General features: G+C 43.4%; 2 protein-coding genes across 4 annotated transcripts in view; one reads left to right on the plus strand and one right to left on the minus strand.

Moving 5' to 3' along the window:
* LOC308412589 (ADAMTS-like protein 2) overlaps positions 1 to 10,824 on the plus strand; it is a 64,785-nt gene extending 53,961 nt beyond the window's left edge. Inside the window, exon 21 of the mRNA XM_080907061.1 lies at positions 978 to 10,824. The gene's annotated coding sequence lies outside the window, so the exon portion shown is untranslated. The remainder of the gene's footprint in view (positions 1 to 977) is intronic.
* A 9,191-nt stretch (positions 10,825 to 20,015) lies between these two features.
* agla (amylo-alpha-1, 6-glucosidase, 4-alpha-glucanotransferase a) overlaps positions 20,016 to 26,892 on the minus strand; it is a 39,396-nt gene continuing 32,519 nt past the window's right edge. For 2 of the 3 annotated variants that reach the window (XM_080907057.1, XM_080907059.1), the window contains exons 30-35: positions 22,486 to 22,598; positions 22,195 to 22,406; positions 21,856 to 21,953; positions 21,673 to 21,760; positions 21,292 to 21,425; positions 20,016 to 21,201 (exon numbers count right to left, since the gene is read on the minus strand). In XM_080907057.1, the coding sequence (XP_080763183.1) occupies positions 21,084 to 21,201; positions 21,292 to 21,425; positions 21,673 to 21,760; positions 21,856 to 21,953; positions 22,195 to 22,406; positions 22,486 to 22,598 (763 nt within the window). In that variant the 3' untranslated portion in view covers positions 20,016 to 21,083. The remainder of the gene's footprint in view (positions 21,202 to 21,291; positions 21,426 to 21,672; positions 21,761 to 21,855; positions 21,954 to 22,194; positions 22,407 to 22,485; positions 22,599 to 26,892) is intronic. The other variant, XM_080907058.1, reaches the window with a different exon arrangement.

Consider the following 26,892-nt stretch of genomic DNA (forward strand, 5'->3'; position numbering starts at 1 on the left):
TGCAGCTACTCTGTTTTTTGTCAGACTTGAAATAGCCGAAATACCTTCACACTACGGAACTTCTATGGCTCTTCCGTTCGACAATCTCTCCGGCGTTGGAACTATCGTCTGTTTTCTCTTCGGTCACGCTCGGTTGATTTTTCTAGTCGGCACACTCATTTCCTCCATTACGCGCTGGCTCCATTACCCGCTGGCTGCTTCCCAAACAAACACACGTGCGGCTTGGCACTTGTGCTGTACGTAACAAGTCACCCGACGTGACGCTGCGGCTGTGATTGGTTCGGTTCTGCGCTACTTAATTTGGATTGGCTGACCTTTTTTTTTTTTTTTTTGAGGACAAGAGCGGCGAGGTCTATCGCGATAGCTTAATTTCTCTATCGAGTAAAAGTTATATCGCGATACATATCGTTATCGTTCTATCGCCCAGCTCTAACATACACGCAATGAAGAAACAGCTTACACCCATGAACACGTGAAGATTTTCCAGCAAGTTTAAAGCAGTGAAACTTAACATACACCCGCCGTTAAACAATAAAGTTATCCACTACTAACAAATAAACTCTCTGGGTTGCAGGACAACAATTTAACTTCAAAAAAAAAAAAAAAAAAAAAGAAGACACTGGTATGACCAACCAGTGAAGGCACGACAAATTTAGTGGTTAGGAAAGTCAAATTGTGACATGTTTTCTGCTGATTGATTAATACAAGTGATTACTGAATGAAAAAAAATTCAATTTTTGAACTTTTAAACAAAATCTTAAGAATTTTAACATGTACCTGTGTTGTCCTGTCAGCTTGGTGGGTTATGAGAGGATTATATGGTGAGAAAAAACAAAAAAAGGGGGAGAGAAGGCTGACACAGGGCCTGGCCCCGGTGTTTCTCCCCTCTCTGAATGACACAGCCAACACAACATCATTATTTTCGTTCTGTTTTGTTTTGTTTTTGTTTTGTTTTTTCTCTTTATGTTTGATTACAGGCTGCTTTGTTGGCCCAGAAAGCCGAGGCTGACCCTGGACTCCTGCTCCCCCTCCCTACCATCTTTGCTCTCTCCTCCACCATCTTTGATGTGACCCTGACCAAATGCTATAACAGCTGGACCCACAACAACAACTTGAAGATGTCAACAGCGCTACAGGAAAACGATCTTATGCAGCGGAGACGGAGAGCGTTAAATCCAAGGCCCGTTTCACTACACGGGGGAGATTTCCAGACAGCTTCAGCTGACAGAGCTGTGAGGAGACGCCCATTAAGCCCGGAGGAAAAATGAGGCCGAGAAAGACAATGCTGACCTTAACCACTCTGCATCAAAGCTGTGCAGGACAGTGACGGACCAACACTGATCATCGGGCAGTAAAAAGGGCGTGCCAGAGACAGGAGGAGTAACTGAGGTCAGGAGGCACCTCAGAATGGACAAAAGCACCAGGAGAAAATAAGCTGAAGGCACAGGTGTCGGGGCTCGGCCAGGAGCTGACCTCTAAGAAGACTCGAACAGCAGAGCTGCAGAAGGCCGTGGAGCAAAGCAAGGGAAACATCAATGGACTTCAATCTGATGTGTATGGAAAAGACTCTGAGGTTTCTGCCCTCAGTAAGAGCTCAAGGCATCAGAGCAGAGACTGAGCATGGCTCAAGAGGAGCTGGCTGATAATCGAACCCATCAGGCTTGGAGTCCCAGACACAGGACTTGAAATCAGGCCGGAGCTTGCTGGAGCCAGATGAGCATTGTGATTTGTCCAGTCTGCTGTGGAGTGAACGTTAGGGGGATGGCTTCCTGTCGCCTCTGCCGTCCTCCGGTCGCTCAGCTTCCTTGGCTGCCCAGAGCCGGACTGAACGCTCGAGCCGAGACACCCCAGCAAACATGGACTCCATTCCCCTGGAATGGGACCACGACTACGACCTGAGCCGTGGGCTTGAAAGTGCAAGTGGGGATCCCAGAGAGCACCAGAGTGAGGAGGGAGACTTCCTTCGGCGCCCTGCCTCAGGCTTGTCAGATGTAGTGATCCCAGAGAGCCCTGAGGCCTTTGTTAAACTAACAGAACAAACACTGAGGTCTTCCACTGGGGAGGTTGCTGCTGCAGACTCTCATATACACCCTCTGGATGTCAGCTGTTTCCACCTACAACAAACGGACAGCAGCCGCACTTCTGCAAGCACAGAAACGGACTCCTCATACATGGGATATCTGTGACTGATGGGCGACTAGCAGATCCCAGCAGCTCAGAGTCCCAGACTTCAAGAGTGATTGAGCGCTGGAAGCTCCGGCAGGCTCAGGACCTCAGCAAGGAGATGAGAAAAAAAGCAGAACGAGCAGCAGTGGCAGCAGCTGAACTCTGACATGAACAAAATCTTGACCTAGCTGGGAGAGACAGAGGAAGAGCTGGAGCAACAGCGTAGACTGAAGCTTGGCACGGACATCCAGACGGTTGAGCTGCGTATCAAAACCCTGACGGAGCTACAGAAGAAAAAGGGTCAAGTTAAGGAGGAGCGGAACAAGGAGAAGATACAGGACACTGGAGAAAAGGACTGCCCCAATTGGGGCCAGAACCAGTAGGGACAGAACTTTGAGCAGCAGAACCGATGGATGTAAACAGACTGAAATGGAGGAGGGCAGGACCCAAGGGCACGCTTTAGGCCGTGGTTTACCCAGAACACCACAACAGGAAAGTGATGAACACAAACACCCACACAAACACACATACGCATTCGTCGATTGAGGGGGAAATGACACACACACATGCACAAATCGAAATGCTGATTCAATTCACTGAGAAGTGATACACACACACACGCTGATGCAATGAAGAATGCTTTACTAACAAATGCTGCACACTAACATTCAAATACGGAGTCTGTTATAACAACAAGAACCCATCAATTATTTATTGGTTAAATGCATTTCATGTCACCCAGAGGGCATTTGTAGATTTAGGGGACAAGGTCTATTGCAGTTTGGTAATGAAAATAATGTGTGTGCGTGATGTCTGTTTATGGCTCAAGGCCTCCACTGAATTGTTTACTGTGCTTCACACAGCCTAACAAGCAGTGTTGGGAAGGTTACTTTTAAAATGTATTCCATTACAGAATACAGAATACATGCCCCAAAATGTATTCTGTAACGTATTCCGTTACGTTACTCAATGACAGTAACGTATTCTGAATACTTTGGATTACTTAATATATTATCATGCTTTTTACAACAACGTGAATGTCCTATTGCTGTGTGATTTATTACTGTTACTGAAGGTCCGCGACTCCGAACTGTAGTAAAGGGACCTCTGACTAATACGGCGGGGTCCCTGTCGGCTCGTAGCCGAAAAATAGCTTTACTTTGTTGTGTGGGTCAACTTTGCTTGCGAGAGACAGAGAGAGGCGTTGAAAGGCTCCAACGGAACTTATTGTTTCGGAGGAAAACACGAACACGGTGTACAGTCGAGTCTTAATAGCTTACTTACAACTGGGCTCGTCAGGCTCTCTTCTTGGCTGCAGTGGTTATTATTATATTTACATGCTTCCAGCTCCCGTTTTTCCTCGATGACAGCTCGTACCTTTCCACTCCCCTTTTTCTCCCTCCTCGCGCTCACAGACCCATAACGTGTATGGCAGTCCATTCTCCCTGCAGCACGGACTACACTGCCCATGATGCTACATTCTTTAGAGCTATGCTTGTAGCATTCTGCCTGTTAGCTTAGCACAACAACAACAACAACGAAAAGGCGCTCTCTCACCCAGGAAACACGCAGAGAGAGAGCGTCGCCCTGTAACCATGGCAACCGTAACGCTGCCGCCTGGAACAACAGAGCGTAGCTGTCAAACAAAACCCAAACAGTCCTGACCCGCGACAAAATGAAACAGGAAAGTACCGCAGTGTAATCCATTTATTTCAACAAAGTAACTGTATTCTGAATACCACCTTTTTAAACGGTAACTGTAACGGAATACAGTTACTCATATTTTGTATTTTAAATACGTAACGGCGGTACATGTATTCCGTTACTCCCCAACACTGCTAACAAGGAGCAGTGGTACAGAGTGAAAATGATGAATGAACGGTGTGAGTTTTATTTCGGAGAGAATATGAAAAGGTTGTGTTGATTTAACTTAGTTGTTTAAGTTTCTGCCAAAGCAAAGCGTCTGTGTGTAACCAGTGTCCACTATTGAGTCAAGTAAATCCAACATGTTTTCGTTGGTGCAGAAAAGGAGTTTCGGTAACTGTATGCCTACACAATATAGTGTGTGGAGTTTTGGTTGATCTTTGGGTTTTGTTTGACACTAGGATGATTCTATCAGTGAGGTTTGGATTGTTTTCCTTCTGTAAGAGAGAGAAGGATGGTTTTATGTTTGAACATGTTTGCAATGGGCCCCAGTATCTGTTATTATATGAGTGTTTTATTGGTTACGTTTGTTTTTGCTTTCGTTACAGTGCACTGAGATAAGAACGTCTGAGAGGTGTGATCCACCGGTGGTGATATTTTTGGTATTTTGTGAGCTCCTGATTTAACAAATCGGCTCCTTAATCCAGGTCTGAGAGATTGAACTTTAAAGCGCTATAAAATATTCTTACTGAAAACAGTGGCAAAGTGTTTTTCTCCATGATTATAATGGGCTGGGGAGAAATTCACTTACATGGGACACTGATCGAATGAGAAGTCCTGAGCCTAAAAGGATTGCAGCGAGTCAATCCAGTCCAAAGAAAAAATAACAAACAAGGAACTGTTTCCTTTAAAATGATGACGTCATCTTGCTGGTGATGGAGGCTCGGATAGGTTGCGCGTGAGACCCCATTATCAGCAATATCTGGAATGAATGTGTGTGTGGATGTATGCATGTGACTGGACTGTGATGGACTGATGACTAAAAGTTTTAACTGACTTGATACTGAGACAAAAACGGTACTGACTTTAGGATTAGTAAATGTCCATAAACAATTCGCCCAGCCTGTAAAAGAAGGGTGGATGTTTTGTCTTGCTTTGTTTTGTTTTTGCAAGAACAGAAGGTTGACAGAGACTAAGGGGGGAGGCTGTAGCTGCACAGGAGTGTGAACTGCAGACTTAACCCTTTGGTTGCTAATTTTGAGTTACTGATGTTTACATTAAGAAAATTATGTTTTAGTAGCTGTATTTCGATTAATGTATCATATTATATGGTTGGGAATGTTAAATGCTAAAGTGAAGAAAAGGTTTGATTCCACTCATGACTGAACATGTTATTATTAACCATAGTGGGTTACTGTAGAGAGTCAATTAACTTTTATAGAGGTAAAAAACAAAACAAAACAAAACCCTCTACCGAGGTCTATGAATAACAGGGGAATGATAGACTTGTCACACGCAAAATAGAGATATGTAATGATAAACACTGGTCCCCGCCTTTTGGGTGCTTTCTTGAAATAGTCAGCAATTTAAAAGTAAGATAGAACCGACAGGGGTGGTGCTGCACAAGAACAAGAGTAAGATAAAGTAAAATATTGTGTTTAGCTTTGAGAAATTCAAATTAAAATGTACCATTACACTCAGAGGATCAATATGAAGTTTGATATATGCTAATTTTGAATGAAGTACATGACTGGTGACTGTTCTGTCCTGAGCTTTTGTTTTTACAGCACCCGCTTGACCACAGCAACAGTTTCTCGTCACCGAAAAAGGGGTACTTGCAAAGAATAGAGAATGGGGAGGAATATCATCAAAACTGGGAAAGGTAAGCCCCAAAGGGGGTGATAACGCCATAACTTTCACTTATGGTCAAAATTCTCAAAATTTGACCCTGAACTTGAAAAATTCTTCAAACATTTAGAGACAGAGTGGAGGTTTAGATAAACATAATGTCACAAACCACATAAGGATGGAGCACTTGAATCGATAATATGGTGAATTGATACGCAGTGAAATGTTGATCATGTTGATTATGTTTATTCCAGTGTGTAGAGCAAGGTTATTACGGTATTATTAAAGACAACAAATGAAATAACGAAAACTAGAAGTGGAAAAACATTTGCGTTAACGGAAAGTTTTGTAAGCAGGAGATTAAAACTTATTTATATAATAATATCAAAAAATGTAGATCAGTGATTGCACTGGGCTTTCTATTTCACAAAAGTCAATTCATTTATGATATCTGAGGAAGTACTGTGATATTTTTATTGGGAGACACAAAGGAACATTTGGCACTTCCCACATCTCACATATGTTTTACTGTTGCACCCAACTATTCTACAACTGAAATGCCTTGGACCGTTAACCATTTCAGGCAAGTGGACTGAACCATATTTTTCTGCACTCTCATCTGATTGGGCCTCCTTTTCTTGATCTTTGGAGAGAACTTTTCACTACTGGTATTATTCAGGTCTTGTTCACATGTTTGTCCCTGGTTTCTCAGCCAAGAGGAGCTTGAACTCCAGATACGGTGAATTCTTTTCGCACATTGAGATCACTGATAACTTTTAGCAACGATGTGATCTTGTAGAAACAATTAGGTGTCATGGATTCATTTATAAATGCGACTCTTATTTTTTACTTTACTGGAAATCATTTCTGCATTTTACCCATATTTTATTTTTAACTCAAAATCAAAAATTCCAGATTCTCCTACATGTTGGTTTTGGACCAGATAGGACGACAGATTTCAGGTGGCCCTGTGTTTTTCTCTATTACATCTGCCACTGCATCTCGATAATCTTTGTGTGGCTCCTCCTGGGTTCTCACCCTCTCCTATCTGGCTCACATGACTCTCATCTTCTGAAAAATCTCTGTTTGAATCTCGCTCAATTATTCTGTTGAGAATTCTCTCCGCCTTTGTTAAAGAGTTGTCTACTAGGAAAAAGTGAAATAAATACAAGTACAAAGTCCCAACGTGCACTAGAGTACACATTAATAAATTAGTCATGTTCTCTGTGAAACTAAATAAGCCTAATTCTTAAAGACCCCTTAAATTATTTACTAGATGTTTATTTTTGAATAAAATAAAAATCTGAGTTTAACAAAACATTTTAAATGTAAATATCAAGCTTACCTTTCTTTCTTCCATAAAATGTGCTGGTGGGCACGCCAGCCATTTTGAAAAGGTGGGGAAAACAATTGGCAAGGCCACACCCCCACACATGTGATATAATGTTAAAGGTACTGTTTTCCTCTCTAAGAAACATCAGGACTTAGAGGAGTGGCAAGTAGAGTATGAGAGCTACAAGCAAAAACTAAATGTGTACTACAGTGCGCAAAAATGAATTACTGGGTCATCAGGGGGTTATGAGGGACATTTATAAAACTAAAAATCCCACAAACCTTGAAGTGCACTTGAAAAGCTCACACAAGAAGGTTAACCTAGCTTATCTTGAAGAGCTCCCCCACTCAACCCGCATCCCCAGAAAACAGCTAACCCCAGATAAGGCAGCGTGATGCATCCCGAGACAACAGGACTGGGACATCTAAATAAATGTGTGAAACAATCGCCTTCAAAAAGTCTATCAATTAACTTGAACCAAAATTAGGACCACCTGGTGCAGCAAGAGTTAATAATCTTAATACCCAAGGATAAGCAGAGGAGCATGATTGATATAATGGAACTGGGATTTGGTGACAATTTTTAATTTTTGCAAAACAAAACTAAAACTATAACTGGCGCTAATCAAAACTAAACTGAAACTAAGGATTTTCAGAAAATAAAAACTAGACTAAACTAGCAAAGAATTGGTAAAAACTAATTACAACTGGTAAAAAATTGACAATCTGGAGTCGAAGCTAAATAAAAATAAAAACAAATGAAAATGGCAAAATGTTTAAAACCCTGGTGCAGAGATTCGCAAAATCTGACCAGGAAACGTTATAAAATGGATTGTCGGAACAGTCAGCGTTAAAGTCACCTTAGGCAGTCCAGACTAAGATGGCGTTGAACATCTTCAGGGCGGAAAAGGGTTGGTGTGACCAAGGTGTGGTTTGGCTTGTTGTATGTATAGTTTGAGATCATATGGCTCTGGATAGACCAGTTACCAGGGCATGGAAGGAGGACAGACTCATTAAATGAGGAGAAGGAATTTCCTGGGATTGGAGATCCTCTGGGTGAGTGGTTGACTGAAAGCATTCATAAAATAAAAGCTATCTGTTGTTATTCACTGATAATAGATTGAAAATTGGCCACATTTACAGCTGTATTGACTTGTGGTGGACGTAGTCTGCTTCATGTTTAAGCACTCTAATTAACAGATTGAAAATAGACACATTAAAGGAAGAGTGTGCAGCGCCACCCTGTCAGACGCCAGTGACGGTGGGGCTCAGTGACGAATCAGGTGAGCTGCATTCATGGCTGACTCATAGCAGAGTTTCCCCTGCTGTGGTCAGTGAAGGAAAAACCAGGGGAAGGTCAAATTTAAGAGAGCCATCTATGAACGTTTATGTGTCAAGTTAAACGGGATAAAACGGGGTGTTTTACTGTTATTATTGTATGAGAATCATGCAACAAGCATTGCATTGATCATCATTTATTGAAGCTTTTGACCTTATACTAACATCTGTGTTCCTGTGATTGTTATAACCTCTGATTAATCTTCTATTTACAGGTGTTAGGATAATGATATAATCTTTCTTTGCAGGTGTAACCATGATAATTTTTATACATATTGCAGTTTGTTGCTCATTGTAGAGTTGTGCTCAAGTTAATAAGGGTTAAAAGCTACAGTCAGCGCGAATGTCTGACTGATCTATTGAGGGAAAAGGCTTCGAGCATAGAGGGCCGAACGCGCTTACATAACATTGATATCATGTTATTCTTTGTGATCTTTTATTCAATTATGTCTTTAAGCTAAGTTCTAAATAGTGGCAGTTGATTAAACGACATTTATTAAAATATTAAATACCTGAGTCAGAACATCACACACAGATCACCTTAACAATCTGGGAAACCTTGTAGCTGCCTAACCTTTTCTTTGAATGTTCTAGCTCCGTTGATTTGACACATGGGAATGTGTCAAAAAAGGGGGGAAAGTTGAGCTTTAACATCAAACAAGGATTATTTGAACATTTTTATAACTTCATTTGTGTCTTTAATAACTTAGGAATGGTAAAGCTTAAGCTAATAGTGGCCCGAGAAGTTTCCGGACTTTCTGTAGAGGATCAGTGAGAAGCATAAATCATTATTTCCATGTTTAGGCATTAATCATTGAAATGAACTGAATTAATTAGACAAATTAATAATTTTTAGACACACCTTGCAAATGTGCTTATAATGAGTTGGCACTTGGTCTTTTGAAGGTCATAAGCTTCGTTCGGCGTGATGGTCCAGACTGATATATTGTAGGTATTGACTTTGAGTGCAGAGGGCTAAATGCATACACGCTTACACACACATAGGATATGATTAGAATAAGTCCCTGGGACATTCTGAATGTTTTAAACCAATTCTGAAACACTAGAAGGTCAGTAGATAACAACATTAGATTATTAGGGTTAGGAGGAGAGGTGTTTTGGTTTTCTGTCTCTTACAGAGAAAGGAACAGACACCAGACGAGGTCACAGATATGCGAGGATCCTTGGCAGCAGAGATAGATACGGTGACTGCCGAGACACCAACTGGGTCCAAGGGTGATGGCGTTTGGGCTCCGGGTAGTCACCTCAAAAGGATGGATCCCATAAACACAGCAATAACCATGAAGGGGTTGGCGGAAATCCGGGAACACCAGACCAACGAGGTTCGAAAGGCTCTTGGGCAAAAGGGGGACGCCTTCCTGATCTTTTTCTGGAGGACACACAGGACCTGAGGATACACAGATCGTTGTTTGAAATCGGGGCAGAATAATCCCCTGATCTGTGCCACGACTGAAGGGTTGTCTAACCCCTGAGGTTGAAGAAAGAAGAGCAGAGGATCACCCAACTGGACGACACTGGTAGCTGCAGCAATAAAATAAAGGCTAAAAGCTCCTCGGACAGAGGTTCTAGTCTGAGTACGTCTGAAGGGTATAAGGTAGCACCAAATAAAGCTGTGGGAGAACTGGGGAGTGTCATCTGTACCTGCTATTGTTGGAATAATAGTTTTTCTTGCATCTGAACTGCGCAAACACAGAGGTCATCTCACATATGGTTCACCCATCAGGGGGACAAAGGACCTCAGGAGTGAGAAGAGATGAACCCAGCCACACTGGATTATAGGGTGTTGGTGAGCTCATTATTCTAACGAGCTCATCAGGGGGAATTGTTAGATTATAATATTATTTTATGCCATGTTATACCCCTAGTTAAAGATTGTGAATTATTATGTAGTTTTAGTTTGCATTATTCTCCTGAATTAGAAGAAGCTGATAACTATTGCATTCGTTAAACTGATTTGCATTACATTAGACTGCTGATTTATTGTGGATGAATGATATTGTTTTATGATGTTATAAGAAATACTGTTTGCAGAAAGTCATCGCCTTATTTGTCTGATTAGAAGAGAACAGAGCATGCTGGAGTTTTCTGCCCCATCTCAGCAGGAGCAGATAAAACGGGGAGCCAAGGTTGTAGCTTAGGCGCCGTGTGAGAGAAAAGCATGTGAATGTTTAGGCTTTTATGATAAGGTGGGGGCACCAGAGGCTATAAGAGTTTGAGTAATCCTCCACCATTTTGAGATCAGAGGCTGTCTGCATTCAGTTTCCATCTCCCACGTGTGTGACCATTAAAATCATCGTTTGACTTAACCCGGCCGGACCAGTGTTGTTATTTTGGTTTTTCTCTTGTCTCCATCCCCAATATTTTGAACCATAACACGCTCTGTACCCTCTTTATCAAAACCTCAGGACGGGACAGCTGAGTGTGATCAGCTGAGCCCTTGGTATTTCTCCAGCTTCTCGTGTTCCTTCTTCCTGATGTTGCTGTCATTCGGAACCGCTACATCGATCACTACGGCCGTCTTCTTCTGTTTGTCTACCACCACTATGTCCGGTTGGTTAGCCACCACCATTTTGTCCGTCTGTATCTGGAAGTCCCACAGGATCTTAGCTCGGTCATTCTCCACCACCCTTGGGGGCATCTCCCATTGTGACCTCGGGACTTCCAGGTTATACTCGGCACAGATGTTCCTGTACACTATGCCGGCCACTTGGTTATGGCGTTCCATGTATGCCCTGCCTGCTAGCATCTTGCACCCTGCTGTTATGTGCTGGATTGTCTCTGGGGCATCTTTACACAGCCTGCACCTGGGGTCTGCTGCCTGAGGTATTCACTGAGCACGCGGTCAGTTGGGGCCATCTTCCTGATGTATTCGTGGATGTTCATTATCTCATCCTGGACTGTGTTGCTGACACTCACCAGTTCCCGGCCTCCTTCCTTCTGCTTAGCGTACAGCCTCAGGGTGCTGGACTTGGGGAAAAACCCTCCATGCATGGTCAGGAGTCTTGATATCAGTGGCTTCTATCTCTTCCTTTGCTCAACTTATTATCCCAGCAGGGTACCTGATCATGGGCAGGGCGTAGGTGTTGGTAGCCCGGATCTTGTTCTTACCGTTCAGCTGACTCCTCAGGACCTGCCTGACCCTCTGCAGATACTTGGTGGTTGGAGCTTTCCTAGCGACCTCTTCATGGTTCCCATTTGCCTGTGGGATCCCCAGGTACTTGTAGCTGTCCTCTATGTCTGCAGTGTCCCTTCATTGGCTTCCTGTTAAATCCAGAATTCAAAATCCTGCCCCTCACATACAAGGTCTTAAATTATCAGGCCCCATCTTATCTTAATGACCTTGTAGTACCATATCACCCTATTAGAGCACTTCGCTCTCGCTCTGCAGGCCTACTTGTTGTTCCTAGAGTATTTAAAAGTAGAATGGGAGGCAGAGCCTTCAGTTTTCAGGCCCCTCTTCTGTGGAACCAGCTTCCAGTTTGGATTCAGGAGACAGACACTATCTCTACTTTCAAGATTAGGCTTCAAACTTTCCTTTTTGCTAAAGCATATAGTTAGGGCTGGACCAGGTGACCCTGAATCCTCCCTTAGTTATGCTGCAATAGACGTAGGCTGCCGGGGATTCCCATGATGCACTGGGTGTTTCTTCTTCACTCACTATGTGTTAACAGACCTCTCTGCATTGAATCATATCTGTTATTAACCTCTGTCTCTCTTCCACAGCATGTCTTTATCCTGTCTTCCTTCTCTCACCCCAACCAATCACAGCAGATGGCCCCGCCCCTCCCTGAGCCTGGTTCTGCTGGAGGTTTCTTCCTGTTAAAAGGGAGTTTTTCCTTCCCACTGTCGCCAAAGTGCTGCTCATAGGGGTCATATGATTGTTGGGTTTTTCTCTGTATGTATTACTGTAGGGTCGACCTTACAATATAAAGCGCCTTGAGGCAACTGCTGTTGTGATTTGGTGCTGTGTAAATAACATTGAATTGAAGAGAAGAGCTGTACATAGCCACACATACACAGAGGTGAGAGCACTAAGGTCAACAGTTTATTCAGCACTGCCATTGTGTGAACAACACATACGTTTCAGTTACATTCTTGGGGTTCCAGCATTTATTCAGTGGACCTCTGTTTAGATGTGCACTGTGGTCAAACTATTATAAACCAACTTATATATGCAGTGTTGGGAGTAATGGAACACATGTACCACCGTTAAGTATTTAAAATACAAAATATGAGTAACTGTATTCCGTTACAGTTACCGTTAGGTGGTATTCAGAATACAGTTACTTTGTTGAAATAAATGGATTACACGGCGGTCTTGTCCTGTTTGATATGTTCGGCTGTCCCCGCTCTATTTTTGGTTTCCACGCCGGTGGAAACCCAAACAAAACATGGATTAATTGGCTCTAATGTCTGTGTCTCAATCTTGCGTCTCATAATGACGTGAAGAAATATATATTTTAAATGATTTAATATGAAGGCAACAGGCAGAGTGTTACAGGCATAGCGCTAAAGCATGCAGCCTGATGGGCAGTGTAGTCCGTTTAACTGCCATAAATGTAAATTATGTCAGTTTGTTTAAGTGACGTAAAGGGAAGTAAAAGGCATGTGCAAGAAGCTAAGTTAATAAGTTAACTAAGGCAGAAGAAGGAATAAATAAGCAGTTTAAAGTAAAAGAAAGCTGCAAAGAAGAAGAAATTGGGAATTATTTTTGTTAAGTTGTTCCTGAAGCGGACTCATTCCCTCACGGTTACGTGCAGCCAGCGAGGTACGTTAACTGTGTTTGTTTATCGCGTATTTGTTAACTTGGGTTTAAATGTTTATTTGTAATATTTATGTTGGTCATTCTGTACTTTTATGTAATAACAGTTTGACGGTGGATTTTTCAAAATGTCACATACAAGTAAAGAAGCTCAGGGTGCAGTAGCTGCTCTGGAAGAAGAGACTGAGTTAGAACAGACAGGTGAATCAAATATCGGGCAAAATATAGCACCACCTGAAGAGCCTCGTAGAAGTGAAAGAGCCCGAACATTAACAGAAAAAGGAAAAGAGTTTCAGAAAGAGCAAATCAAAGGGCTATTGCTTCGCTTTGACAGCAAATATGAACGATGGAAAGCTCTGATTAAGGTAGCTAAAAGATCTGTATTAAAACAGGATCCTAGTGACATCCTACAAGAACACATCACCAGTATTCAAAGGGAATTATCTGAGTTGAACATTGCTTATGATGATTACAGAAGAATTGATCAACCAGCCCATGACATGCGTCGCAAGATGGATAACTGCATCTCGATCACAAAGACTGTAGTACAAAATGCTCAATCTGAAATGCAGGGAACAGCGGAGGAGTTGATTTGGCCAGATAATAGTTCTGTATTCTCATCGTCAGCCTCCAGTGTTTCACTTCCTGCCTCTAATGGTTCTAAAGCTTCTTCTATTCACTCAAACGTATCTTCACTTAGAAGACAAGAAGCTGCTGCCGAGTATGCAGCTACACAGGCTGTACTGCAGATTATGGCTGAACAAGAGGGCCACGAAGAGAAACTGCAAAACCTTGAAGCTGAAGAGAGGTTGATCATTGCAGACCAAGAAGCAGCAGCATTAGCTCGTCATCTTGAAGGAGAAAGGGAAGAAACTGAACGTAGGCTAGAAAGAGAGAAACAAGAGGCTGCTCTCTTAAAGAAACAGCAAGAAGAGAATGCTGCAAGAAGAAGGTCTGTAGAAAACCTAAAGAGAGAACTTGAGCGTTTGGAAAATTTGAAAAGGCTGAATGCAGCCAAAGCAAGGCTTCAAGTATATGATGAGAGTGAGCTCAGTCCAGCCCAAGGGAATGCTGCACAGAGCATGGATCTACATACGGTTATGCAGCCACTCAATCAGGTGAAGACTGAGGACCAGCACTCACAACCACCAAAGGATGCAGTGCCAACACATGTGCTCCAAGATAGCACAGGAGAGCTTGTGAAGGCCTTAGCTGAGGCTATATCAGCAAATAGGCTACCCATTCCAGAGCCCACAGTTTTTAGTGGTGATCCACTCAAGTTTAATCATTGGAAGTCATCCTTCCAAACTCTTATTGAAAAGAAAAACATTCCAAGCTCGGAGAAAATATTCGTCCTCCAGAAATATGTTGGAGGAGCAGCTAGAGAGGCATTAGAAGGTTATTTTCTGATTGGTTCAGATACTGCATATGTTGCTGCATGGGAACTCCTCAATGAGCGATACGGCCAGCCTTTTATGATTGCCAAAGCCTGCCGAGACAAATTACATGCCTGGCCAAAGATAGCATCAAGAGAGAGCGCTGACTTAAGGAAATTTGTGGACTTTTTACGCAGTTGTGAATGTGCCATGGCTCACAATGAGAGTCTGCGTATTCTTGATGATGGCATTGAAAACCAAAAACTGACAGCCAAGTTGCCTGATTGGTTAAGCAGCAGATGGAACCGAAAAGCCACACAGTATCAGCTGGAGCATGGAAGGTTCCCAGATTTCAAGTATTTCGTAACTTTCCTGACTTTGGAGGCTAGTATTGCTTGTAACCCTGTTACATCTTACTATGCTTTGCGGCAAGGGGAGCCAGAAAGGACAAGATCTAAACCTCAGAATGTAGTGACCTCTAAGAACCAAGCAGCAAGTGCAAGGATTTTTACAACTAACACCACTGAGAAGAGCATAAGCACATGTATGTTTTGTAAGAAAACAGGGCATGTCTTGCACAAGTGCCGTAGGCTAACTGCAAGGCCAGTTGCTGACCGAGTGAAGTTCATACAAGGTGAGAAACTGTGCTTTGGCTGTTTGAGTCCTGGCCATCAATCCAAGCATTGCAGCAACCGGATGGTCTGCGACACCTGCTCAAAGCGCCACCCCACATGCTTACATGAGGATCGCTCAAAGCAAAAGGAAAATGACGAGACAAGTTGCAGTAAAGAAAGAAAGCCACAATCGCCGCAAGACACCACTCACGAAACCACATCCAATAGAGTTGTGCATGATGGTAACAGTGCTCAGACTTCAGCAATAGTTCCTGTTTATGCATCAATGCCAAGTGATTCAAACAAAGAAGTCCTTGTCTATGCTCTGTTAGATTCACAAAGTGATTCTTCATTCATTCTTGAAGAAGTGGTAGATGCTCTTGATGTTAATGCAGAGCCAGTCAAGTTGAAGCTGTCTACAATGTCTTCCAAGGAGACAATTGTACCATGCAAAAGACTCAAAGGTCTACAAATAAGAGGGTTATCTTCTTCTAAGAAGATCACAGTGCCAACGGTCTACACTCGTGAATTCATACCTGCCAATCGTACACACATTCCAACACCAGAGACTGCAAAGGCGTGGCCTCATTTAGAGCATCTTGCGGAACACATTGCCCCGCCGAAGAAATGTGAAATCGGTCTTCTTATCGGGTATAACTGTCCACAAGCACTAATGCCTAGAGAAGTTGTATGTGGTGAGGACAACCAGCCCTTCGCACAGAAAACTGACGTAGGCTGGAGCATAGTGAGCTATGGTGATCCAGGTGAACACTACAGTGATGTAATAGGAGTAAGTCACCGCATCATTGTAAAGCAAGTGACCCCTGAACCCAAAGTAACAAGTAAGTTGAAGAGCGAAGTTCATTATGTTTGCAAAACAAGAATTAAGGAGATGACTGCTCCAGAAGACATACTTAAGGTGCTGGAATCTGACTTCAGTGAAAGGCTTGGAGAAGAGACAAATCTCTCGCAAGAAGATCTCCGGTTTTTGACTAAAATGAAAGAAGAAATTAAGCACAAAGAAGGCGGACATCTTGAAATGCCTCTGCCTTTTAAACAGAGCAGGCCAGAGCTACCAAATAACAAGCCAAGTGCTGTTCAACGCCTCATGTGCTTGGAAAAGAAGCTCAAGAGAGACCAGAAATATCGGACAGACTACATGAACTTCATGGAAGACATTATCAGTCGTGGTGAAGCAGAAAAGGTCCCAGAAAAAGAGCTTGATAAACGATCAGCTTGGTATATTCCCCACCATGGCGTATACCACCCTCAAAAGCCAGAGAAACTGCGAGTGGTCTTTGATTGCTCGGCAAGATTTCAAGACATGTCATTGAATGACTACCTTCTTACAGGGCCAGAGCTCACAAACACCTTGGTGGGAGTTCTTTGTAGATTTCGAAAGGGCCCAGTCACTATTATGTGTGATGTGGAACGAATGTTTCATCAATTCCATGTAAAGCCTGAAGACCAAGACTACTTGAGGTTCTTATGGTGGGAGAATGGTGATCTTGAGTCTCCGCCATCAGTTTTTCGGATGAAAGTCCATTTGTTTGGGGCAGCTTCCTCACCTGGCTGTGCCAATTTTGGACTTAAACATCTAGCCACAGAAGGTCAAGATCGATTTAACCAAAGCACTGTCAAGTTCATCCGAAGAAATTTTTATGTTGATGATGGACTGGTGAGTGTAAGGTCTGATGCTGAGGCAATTAAGCTAATCAAGGAAGCAAGAGAGCTTTGCAGCACAGGCAAGCTTAGACTACACAAGTTCATTTCCAACAGCAAGAAGGTATTGGAGTCAATACCAAAGGAAGAGTGTGCAGACAGTGTCAAAGAACTGGACATAGATTTAGGGGAGCCACTCCTAGAAAGAGCACTGGGCGTGCAATGGTGCGTATCCTCTGATGACTTTCAGTTCAGAGTAACCGTCAAGAAACACCCAATGACGAGAAGGGGAGTGCTATCCACAGTAGCTTCCATCTATGATCCTCTGGGAAGAAAAAAGAAAGAGAAGGAGAGAAGGAAACGAAACAAGAGAAGAAAAAAAGGAAGGAGAAAATAGTACTACTTGTTGAAGCAGAATAAGCATGTGTTAAACTGTTGTAAATGCTTATAACTTGAAGATGCAAATCTGTGAAGAAATCGCAAGTTGAGATTTGGTGGGAGTTTAACTGCCATAAATGTAAATTATGTCAGTTTGTTTAATTTATTGTGTTCATTTATGTTATTTATTTTCTTTATTTATTGTTGTTCCTTTTGGGGTAGGAACTAAGGTTCATTCTGTGTTGCGCACAGGCCTTTTAAGTGACATAAAGGGAAGTAAAAGGCATGTGCAAGAAGCTAAGTTAATAAGTTAACTAAGGCAGAAGAAGGAATAAATAAGCAGTTTAAAGTAAAAGAAAGCTGCAAAGAAGAAGAAATTGGGAATTATTTTTGTTAAGTTGTTCCTGAAGCGGACTCATTCCCTCACGGTTACGTGCAGCCAGCGAGGTACGTTAACTGTGTTTGTTTATCGCGTATTTGTTAACTTGGGTTTAAATGTTTATTTGTAATATTTATGTTGGTCATTCTGTACTTTTATGTAATAACAGTTTGACGATGGATTTTATGGGGTTTCTGAGGAGAAGTGTGACGGAAGAATAAATCCATCTGTGAATGAAGAACCGTGGTGTCGTGTATTAACTGGAGGGAGTGATAGTCCGTGCTGCAGGGAGAATGGACTGCCATACCCGTGATGTGTCTGTGAGCGAGGGAGGGAGAGAAAGGAAAAGTACGAGCTGTCATTGAGCAGAAACGGGAGCTGGAAGCATGTAAATATAATAATAACCACTGCAGCCAAGTCAGTGCCTGACGAGCCCAGTTGTAAGTAAGCTATCAAGACTTGACTGTACACTGTGTTCGTGTTTTCCTCTGAAACAATAAGTTCGGTTGGAGCAGTCTTTCAACGCCTCTCTCTGTCTCTGCTAGCAAACTTGACCCAGACAACAAAGTAAAGCTAGTTTTCAGCTACGAGCCCGACGTATTAGCCAGAGGTCCCTTTACTACGGTTCAGAGCCGCGGACCTGTTTTATATACGCACGGAATAGTTTTCTATACGAAAAAAGTGCAGCTTTACCTAATGTCCACCTACTGTTACTCATTTATATTAAGATTTAAACATCTAGTTGGTGTTGGTGTGGAGAGTAACCTTCAGTAACAGTAACAAATCACACAGCAATAGGACATTCATGTAGTTGTGAAAAGCATGATAATATATTAAGTAATCCAAAGTATTCAGAATACATTACAAACTACATTTTGGGGCATGCAATCTGTAATCTGTAGTGGAATACATTTTAAAAGTAACCTTCCCAACACTGGATATATGTTGTGTGACACCTTGGTAACAAGAGAGCTTAAATTCAATTATATATATATTTGATGAGCCTGAACAAGCTGATATTAATTAATTTGAAATGCTTTCTAATTACTGAGATTTCAGATGGTGTCAGGACTGTTCAATACTTTGTCATTTTTCATTATTACAGTTTTAAGGATATTTGTAGCTTGAATTCTTTACGTGTACACTGGATATTACCAGCATCTCAATAGCACCTTTGTTGTTCACTTCTTACCTGCTGAGTGTGAATATTTAGTGGTGGTACAGAAATACTAACTGCATCATATGAAGTGTATTATACAGGGAGTGCAGAATTATTAGGCAAATGAGTATTTTGTCCACATCATCCTCTTCGTGCATGTTGTCTTACTCCAAGCTGTGTAGGCTCTAAAGCCTACTACCAATTAAGCATATTAGGTGATGTGCATCTCTGTAATGAGAAGGGGTGTGGTCTAATGACATCAACACCCTATATCAGGTGTGCATAATTATTAGGCAACGTCCTTTCCTTTGGCAAAATGGGTCAGAAGAAGGACTTGACAGGCTCAGAAAAGTCAAAAATAGTGAGATATCTTGCAGAGGGATGCAGCAGTCTCAAAATTGCAAAGCTTCTGAAGCGTGATCATCGAACAATCAAGCGTTTCATTCAAAATAGTCAACAGGGTCGCAAGAAGCGTGTGGAAAAACCAAGGCGCAAAATAACTGCCCATGAACTGAGAAAAGTCAAGCGTGCAGCTGCCAAGATGCCACTTGCCACCAGTTTGGCCATATTTCAGAGCTGCAACATCACTGGAGTGCCCAAAAGCACAAGGTGTGCAATACTCAGAGACATGGCCAAGGTAAGAAAGGCTGAAAGACGACCACCACTGAACAAGACACACAAGCTGAAACGTCAAGACTGGGCCAAGAAATATCTCAAGACTGGTTTTTCTAAGGTTTTATGGACTGATGAAATGAGAGTGAGTCTTGATGGGCCAGATGGATGGGCCCGTGGCTGGATTGGTAAAGGGCAGAGAGCTCCAGTCTGACTCAGACGCCAGCAAGGTGGAGGTGGAGTACTGGTTTGGGCTGGTATCATCAAAGATGAGCTTGTGGGGCCTTTTCGGGTTAAGGATGGAGTCAAGCTCAACTCCCAGTCCTACTGCCAGTTTCTGGAAGACACCTTCTTCAAGCAGTGGTACAGGAAGAAGTCTGCATCCTTCAAGAAAAACATGATTTTCATGCAGGACAATGCTCCATCACACGCGTCCAAGTACTCCACAGCGTGGCTGGCAAGAAAGGGTATAAAAGAAGAAAAACTAATGACATGGCCTCCTTGTTCACCTGATCTGAACCCCATTGAGAACCTGTGGTCCATCATCAAATGTGAGATTTACAAGGAGGGAAAACAGTACACCTCTCTGAACAGTGTCTGGGAGGCTGTGGTTGCTGCTGCACGCAATGTTGATGGTGAACAGATCAAAACACTGACAGAATCCATGGATGGCAGGCTTTTGAGTGTCCTTGCAAAGAAAGGTGGCTATATTGGTCGCTGATTTGTTTTTGTTTTGTTTTTGAATGTCAGAAATGTATATTTGTGAATGTGGAGATGTTATATTGGTGTCACTGGTAAAAATAAATAATTGAAATGGGTATATATTTGTTTTTTGTTAAGTTGCCTAATAATTATGCACAGTAATAGTCACCTGCACACACAGATACCCCCTAAAATAGCTAAAACTAAACACAAACTAAAAACTACTTCCAAAAACATTCAGCTTTGATATTAATGAGTTTTTTGGGTTCATTGAGAACATGGTTGTTGTTCAATAATAAAATTATTCCTCAAAAATACAACTTGCCTAATAATTCTGCACTCCCTGTATGACAGGTGTAAAGGTACAGGCTGGAGGGTTTTTCTGTTCCATAGAGAAGCTAAACTTAACCTACACTCACACCAACATTAACACGCTACCAGTGCTGCTACAGCTCGTCGTGCAGCAGGTGTTCGCTGCAGGTCAGGAGACAGGACACTGTGACAGATGTAGGATAAAAGCACACAGCAGATTTCAGTAGCAAACATGAGCCTTGGTGAACAGCAATGACCCACAAAGAAAAACATCTTCTCTTTTTATTTAAAATAACTGCTATGGGGACAGAATGCACAGTGGCTCATAATGGTTTTAACACCAACCCTGTGAGTCAACGCCTACCAAACGCTTTTCATCCATACCAAGATCATGTCTTTGGTATGGATGTCTGCAGGATCAGACACGTTAACGTTCACCACACTTAGCAGCTGCTACAGTCTAAAGACTGGCTGGACTTTAAAATGTGCTGCATTCAGGTCATATGGGAAACATAGGAAATATGAGCTACATCAGCTTTCTGCTGGGACCTTATCTTTTATTTAGCTTGCAAACTTAACTACAACCAAATGCAATCAAGGCTGGTTAGTAAACACTTTAAGCACTGCAGTATTTATTTGGAAATGCTACCAGAACCCCCCTCTGGAAAAAAAGAAAACAGTGTGATTCCATCCACACTGACCCTCTCGTCCACTTTTCTGAGTGGATACTGTGATTGGCTGGTGATGAACTGAGCAACAGGTGGCCCTCTGCACAGGTCTACAGGTCATACAGGACCTCCAGCACAGTGGCTAGAGACCAGGCCTGGGTCTCACAGCTGAATGGACAGTGCTGGCCATTCTCATTGGTCAGCTCTGGCAGACCCTTCCATGGAGACCTGGTGGAGGTGGACAGGTAGGGACAGGTTAGTAAAGAAAAGCAATAAAAGGCAGTCGTTTCATCAGAGGTACAGGGGAGAGCGGCCTACCTCTCCAGGTGAGTGTAATGTTGTGACAGAACATTTTTCACCAAGGTAACCGTTTTGGTGTACGTGTCTTCTCCCAGCTTCTTTGCAAAGTAGAGTTTAGCACGCAGGAAGTACCCGACTGGCCACAGCCATTCCTACGCACAAACACAAAGTGTGTAACAGGTTGTGTGACACGTTATAGGTAATGTATCCGAAATCTGACAGTGAATCCTCTGAGTGCAGCCTGTAGGTGGATGATTTTCTACCCAGAGTCCATGTCTCTGACTTTTCTACCAGTGGAGATCTGATGCATTATTAAAGTTAACTTTTAAACATTTCTTCTGGTTGGCGTTCTGTTCAGCACTGCGTTCAACCATCTGCAGTGACAGACGTGGGACTCACCGGTCCTTGGTGGTAGTTGAAGCCTCTGGCCACGTTGTAGTTGTCATTGTCCAGTGCGTTATCATAGACGCCACAGTAAACCAGGTCACTGAGACAACACAATAAGAGCCATTTAAGTCTTTCACTGCTGTTACTGAACACGCGTTGTGCTGCGGCGTTTAGTTAGAAGCTTAAATGTATTACTCAGGATCGAGGGTTTTCATTCCCAGTGGTCCCAGCAGTTTCTTCCCAGCTATCTCCAAAGCGTTCCAGGCTCTCTCCACCGTGAACAGCTCTGGAGCCTGGAGCACGCACACACGCACACACACACACACACACACACGCACGCACGCGCGCACGCACACACACACACACGCGCGCACACACGCACACACACACACACGTACACACACACACACACACGCACGCACGCACACACACACACACACACACACACACACACGTACGTACGTGTAATTATTACTGAGTGTTTTTCACACAGTACTGAAGATCACAGCGAGGCGTTGGCTGTGGTTGGCTTACCACCACCATGGCGACAGTGAAGTTGGGTCTGAGCTGGTAGTCACACCAGGGGCTGGAGGCGCCGTAGCTGTCCTTATAGATGCCTTTCTTGTGCACCAGCTCAGGGTGCTTCTCATCGGGGTCATCTGGGTCACCGGACACCCAGAAGCCAGCTTCAAAGGACTGGCTGAGCTGCTCGTTCCACTGGGAGTACGAGATGAACACTTCCTTACCTGGAATAAGGTGGTTTGGTTTTAGGTGAATGACGATGGGGAATTCGTTTATGTGAAAACAGTGGAGTTTGTCACATACCATCTCTGTGTAATTTAACTCCATCGTATGGGAACAGGCCCTTGGCGTGAAGTTCCACCACCCAGCGAACTGCAGACTTACTCAGACCAACTATCTCCACCGCTGCTCCATCTCTGCACAAAAGGCACAGGACACGATATCAGTACCAACCTGGACTTTCCTTTGATTCACTGATGTTGTCAATTCAAATTGTAATATAAAGTTCTCTAAGCCAATTAAACTTCTGTGTTTTTGCATCTTTCTAACAGCAAATGTGGCACACAGAGTGAGGACATTTGTGTTTGTCAGTTATTATCGTTGTTCTAACAATGCTGCTTGAATTGGGACTAGAAAGAGAGAGCATATTTCTCCTGTTTTGGCTTCCCTTCATTGGCTTCCTGTTAAATCCAGAATTGAATTCAAAATCCTGCTCCTCACATACAAGGTCTTAAATAATCAGGCCCCATCTTATCTTAATGACCTTGTAGTACCATATCACCCTATTAGAGCACTTCGCTCTCGCTCTGCAGGCCTACTTGTTGTTCCTAGAGTATTTAAAAGTAGAATGGGAGGCAGAGCCTTCAGTTTTCAGGCCCCTCTTCTGTGGAACCAGCTTCCAGTTTGGATTCAGGAGACAGACACTATCTCTACTTTCAAGATTAGGCTTCAAACTTTCCTTTTTGCTAAAGCATATAGTTAGGGCTGGACCAGGTGACCCTGAATCCTCCCTTAGTTATGCTGCAATAGACGTAGGCTGCCGGGGGATTCCCATGATGCATTGAGTTTTTCCTTTCCAGTCACCTTTCTCACTCACTATGTATTAACAGACCTCTCTGCATTGAATCATATCTGTTATTAACCTCTGTCTCTCTTCCACAGCATGTCTTTTATCCTGTCTTCCTTCTCTCACCCCAACCGGTCGCAGCAGATGGCCCCGCCCCTCCCTGAGCCTGGTTCTGCCGGAGGTTTCTTCCTGTTAAAAGGGAGTTTTTCCTTCCCACTGTTGCCAAAGTGCTTGCTCATAGGGGGTCATATGATTGTTGGGTTTTTCTCTGTATCTATGAAGCGCCTTGAGGCGACTTATGTTGTGATTTGGCGCTATATAAATAAAATTGAATTGAATTGCCCCTCCTTGAATCGCTACCTTATCGTGGTGGAGGGGTTTGTGTGTCCCAGGGATCCCAGGGGCTATGTTGTCTGGGGGCTTTTGCCCCCTGGTAGGTAGGGGTGCAACGATATTCGTATCGATATTGAACCGTTCGATACAGTGCTTTCGGTTCGGTACGCATATGTATCGAACAATACAACATTTGTAATTTATTTTATCAACTTTCCTTCTGACGATGCTGTCTGTGTGGAGCGCTCAGTGAATCTGCGTTTGACTACTCCGCCTAGGCTGCACTGTCGACCCTAGGCGGAGCAGTCGAACGCAGATTCACTGAGCGCTCAACACAGACAGCATAGTCAGAAGGAAGAGCGCAGGGCAAGCTAGCAAGACAGAAGTTAAGCTCTCCTTGCAACATGGACGTTCCCCACTTTCATTCAGATCTGGCGTTTGGAATTATTTTGGTTTTCATGTGACGTATGACCCTGAAGGTAAGCGAGTCATGGACTAAAGTAAAACAGTATGTTGGATGCGCCATGCAATGCTCAATTACATGGGTGGGAACTAGTGTGTTAGCGCAGTTAGCTCGTTAACGTGTTGGCCGTCTAGCCCCATGCACAGGGCGATCGGCGGTAGCTCGTTAACGGAGATTTGCCGTGTTGTGGCGTTAAGGTCATTTCAACGAGATTAACCTGAAAGCACTAGTGGGAACACAACGAATATGACTGCACATTTACATCATCTTAGTGCAAAGACAAAAACAACAAGCATGCTACTAACTTTAGCCGAGTCATTTAGACAGCTGTTAGCACGTGATTCTCCTTATGGAGACCTGATATGTTTAATATGCTGCTGAGAATATAGCCCAGAAGAAGCGGATAGTATAGCTTTTATTTTGGAAAGAGACATTTCTCTGTAATAAACTCTCTTTTCCAAAGATGAGTGATTCCTCAATCAGATACAGGGCTCGCAAAATCGCTAGCCCGACGTCCTGGGGCTAGCGATTTTTTTCAGTCGGGCTACCAAAATCTATCTCTTCCCTGCCCGTCGGGCTATTGTAGGAAGGAAAAATATATGTCAATGCTTTTGCATTCTTTCAGAAATGTAGCTGGGTAATTATGTCATTGGCATCGGTGAGCCACTGTCAATATGTGATATATTGAAATCGCGTTTGAATTTGCGCTTGTTTTTTTGCTTTCACTTTGCAATCGTGCGAACTGTGTATAGAGAGCGACAGCACTGATCTGTGAGTGATGATAATTTGTGCACCAATTCCTCTGACATCATCTTATTAATCGTTAGCTTACTATGCAAACATGACAAGTGAAATCTCCCGCAGCAAGCTTAAACATGTGAGAGGTTGATCGCGCAGAGAATCGCTGAACTTATGTGAGTGCGTGTGTAAAAGCAGCAGGATTTATATTTGACTACGATGACCTGGATGACTGAGAACCTTCACAGACAGATATATATTTTAGTTCTGCTGAGCCAAATAAGACAGGTCAGGGTGAAGAAGTGACAGCCAAAGAAAAGCTTACCACAAAACGGAGAAGTTATGACAAATCAGACTATAAGGCAAAAAGAAAGTGCAGCTTTATGGTTTCATGGACAAAAGAATTTCTGTGGCTGCAATATGACGAGCTAAATTGTTATTGTGTATATATTTATTTATATTTAGATTTCTTCATACATTCTTATATAGTTCTATATTGTGTATTGTGTATTTTGTTGTACAGTTATTTTATTTTCAACTTTAATTTATATATTTATCTTTATCTTATTCTTCCCAGTTAAATTTACCCTTCATTCTAATTTGTGTTGTACAGTTATTTCATTTTTAACCTTAATTTATATTCTATTCCTTCCTAGTTAAATTTACCCTTTTTAATTTTTCATATTTATTTCCTATCTTATTCATAGCCTTTTCCTTTTTTTGTTTTCTTTAGGTCACGAGCAGTTGTCCAAGCATTTCACTACATATCGTACTGTGTATGACTGTGTACGTGACAAATAAAATTTGAATTTGAATTTAAATAACCAGGGGTGCACATAAGTGGTCCGCAGGTGCGCATTCGCTGTCAAAATAAAAAACGCGCACAAGGGTTAGAGTTAAATTTAAAAACTGTACTTTTGAGTTAAAATATATATTTATAATTTTAATAAATGACAAATTAAAAAGGCATGAACATTTTATTTTGTATCGAAAAAATATCGAACCGTGACACCAAAGTATCGAACCGAACCGAACCGTGAATTTTGTGTATCGTTGCACCCCTATTGGTAGGGTCTCCCATGGCAAACTGGCCCTGGGTGAGGGACCAGACAAAGAGCGATTCATAAGACCCTTATGAAAAGGACACCGAGGGAACAGTTTACCCTGCCCGGGATAGGGTTACCGGGGCCCCGCCCTGGAGCCAGGCCCGGGGAGGGTGCCCGAGGGTGAGCGTCTGGTGGCCGGGCCTTAGTCCATGGGGCCCGGCCGGGCACAGCCCGAAGAGGAGACATGGGCCCATCCTCCCGCAGGCCCACCACCCGCAGGAGGCGCCATAGGGGTTGGGTGCATTGTGTGCCGGGTGGCGGCCAGGAGCGGAGGCCCTGGCGGACTGACCCCCGGCTGCCAAGACTGGCAATAGGGACATGGAATGTCACCTCTCTGGTGGGGAAGGAGCCTGAGTTAGTGCGTGAGGTTGAGAGGTACCGGCTAGATATAGTCGGGCTCACCTCTACGCATGGCTTGGGCTCTGGAACCAGTCTCCTGGAGAGGGGCTGGACTCTGTCTCAGTCTGTAGTTGCCCCTGGTGAGAGGCGGCGGGCTGGGGTGGGTATTCTAATATCCCCTCGGCTTGCTGCCGGTACGTTGGGGTTTTTCCCGGTGGACGAGAGGGTTTGTTCCCTGCGCCTTAGGGTCGGGGAACGGGTCCTGACTGTCATCTGCGCTTATGCGCCGAGTGGCAGTTCAGAGTACCCAGCCTTCTTAGAGTCCTGGAGACTCTGTTGTCCTGCTGGGAGACTTCAATGCTCACGTGGGTAACGACAGCGAGACCTGGAGGGGCGTGATTGGGAGGAACGGCCTCCCTGATCTGAACCCGAGCGGTGCTTTGTTATTGGACTTCTGTGCTAATCACAGTTTGGCCATAACGAACACCCTGTTCGAACATAAGAGTGTCCATAAGTGCACGTGGCACCAGGACGCTCTAGGCCGTAGGTCGATGATCGATTTTGTAATCGTATCAGCAGACCTGCGACCATATGTTCTGGACACTCGGGTAAAGAGAGGGGCTGAGCTGTCAACTGATCACCACCTGGTGGTGAGTTGGATCAGG

Source organism: Rhamphochromis sp. 'chilingali' (genome assembly GCF_963969265.1).
Source record: "Rhamphochromis sp. 'chilingali' genome assembly, chromosome: 16".
NCBI classification, from domain to species: Eukaryota; Metazoa; Chordata; class Actinopteri; order Cichliformes; family Cichlidae; genus Rhamphochromis; species Rhamphochromis sp. 'chilingali'.